The sequence below is a fragment of the Haplochromis burtoni genome, unplaced genomic scaffold (assembly GCF_018398535.1).
Source record: "Haplochromis burtoni strain Fernald_Lab_line unplaced genomic scaffold, NCSU_Asbu1 Contig_1050, whole genome shotgun sequence".
Taxonomy (NCBI): Eukaryota; Metazoa; Chordata; class Actinopteri; order Cichliformes; family Cichlidae; genus Haplochromis; species Haplochromis burtoni.
In genome coordinates this window covers 42292-43920 of record NW_024583411.1, presented here as the reverse complement: position 1 = coordinate 43920, position 1629 = coordinate 42292, and the positions used below count along the sequence as shown (strand labels likewise).

Here is a 1629-nt window from a genome sequence, read left to right as displayed (position 1 = left end):
CTTTGGTGAACAGGTATTACAAAGTGGTTATATATAAAATTAAAAAATTACCTGTTTCTCAAGTATCATTGTGACTGTGTTATTGCACTTACATTATAATCAATCAGCTCCCTTTTGTCCACTTACAATATATTTAAAGAACTGTTTTTGCATTTGTTGCAATTTCAGCTGTTCTCTTGGTCAGATTACTCTTAAAAGATATTTTTAAAGTCAATATATTTTTTTAACTGCAAACATAAAGGATACATAAATCTCACTGCCAAAAACTGATTGCGGCTTCTACCTTGTTACAGGAATGTTGTTTGTTGCTCAAGATGACGTGATATCATTCTTGAGGGATACATTTGATATATGTTTCACATATTATACACTAACAAGAAAGCAGTTTTTGGCAGACAATCACCGGTGTGGATGGTACAGCCACATTTAGAAAAATAGAAAAGCCATTATTGGTCATTCTAAGAAATAGCAGTGGTAATGTGCAGATTACAGCTGTTGTTTCAGGACAAAGTGCCGCTGTGTTAGCGAGGACGTACTTTCCGTTGTAGTAATAAAGGAAACAATTTGTCTTTGGAATCATAAACACAGGGCGGAAATCAGAATGAGGACGATGAAGAGATGGTACAGCAAGCTTCGTCTGATCAGAAGGAAAACACAAATGTAGAAGATAGGATTTGTGCAAAACGAAATGTCTGGTAATGGAGATATGCGAGGTTATCGATGGTTACACCCTCGTGCATGAACGAGGATGGATGATGTATCACTGAGGGACTGATCGCTTTGTTTCACTGACACGAGAAGGGGACAGCAACGTGTTATCTCCACATTCCATATATTGTTCTCATACCCTGTCGTATGATGGTGTTTTGTGATTCACTGAGTGAAAAATTCCACTCTGTCATCTTCTCCAGGTAAGGGGCACAGTCTGTTACCATGGTAACTGACGCTTTCCGGAAGAGAAAAGCTTGCGTTTCTGGAACGTGATGAACACCACAAAGCTGGGTGAGATCCTTTATGACCGATCAGCTGATCTTATTGAGTTTAAAAAATCGTTTGGTTTGACGTAATATAAAGTTTCGGCTTTTATTTTGAAATGGGCGTGTCGTACTCTGAGCTGTAGTTTCCGGTGAGGGTCGGAATGGGAGCTGGTCGGTGATGCACATCGCGTGAAGCTTCAGATCGAAAATCAGAGATTGAACATCAGCTGCAGGTCAGACCCAGCGTGTTTGTTTCCTGTCGGTTGTTTGCTGTTGTTTACAGCGGTAGACTCGATCATCAGTAAGATTTGTGATTGATTTTCTTCCTCCGCTGTTGTCAGCTAATCAGCGATCGAGAAGTAATTCACATTAAAAGTCTGATCAGGAAATGGAAACAAAAACAAATGACGTCACAAGATGTTAAGGGCGTGGCGCTATGGACCGATGACGTGTTCGATCACCTGTTCATGTGATTATTGTGATGTCGTGTTTACCTCACAGGTAAGGCCCCGGGGCCCGTTCTTCGTACCTCGCTAAGTAAGTTAGCTGGATGAGATTATTGACGATTTCGCGTGATCCTGGATCGTTCGGTTCCCCGAAGCTCATCCGGGACTTGCTGTCATAGCAACAGAGCCGTAAGCGTAAACCTGCT

At 41.3% G+C, this 1629-nt stretch overlaps 1 protein-coding gene across 2 annotated transcripts in view; it reads left to right on the top strand.

The window, feature by feature from the left end:
* The first annotated feature begins 1088 nt into the window (after positions 1 to 1088).
* Positions 1089 to 1629, top strand: part of LOC102299894 (protein Z-dependent protease inhibitor) — a 12601-nt gene continuing 12060 nt past the window's right edge. The window contains exon 1 of one of the 2 annotated variants that reach the window (XM_005951526.2): positions 1089 to 1210. Coding sequence is in view for 1 of the 2 variants with exons in the window: in XM_014330792.2 (XP_014186278.1) it covers positions 1395 to 1478 (84 nt within the window). In the remaining variant the exon portion in view is untranslated. The other variant, XM_014330792.2, reaches the window with a different exon arrangement.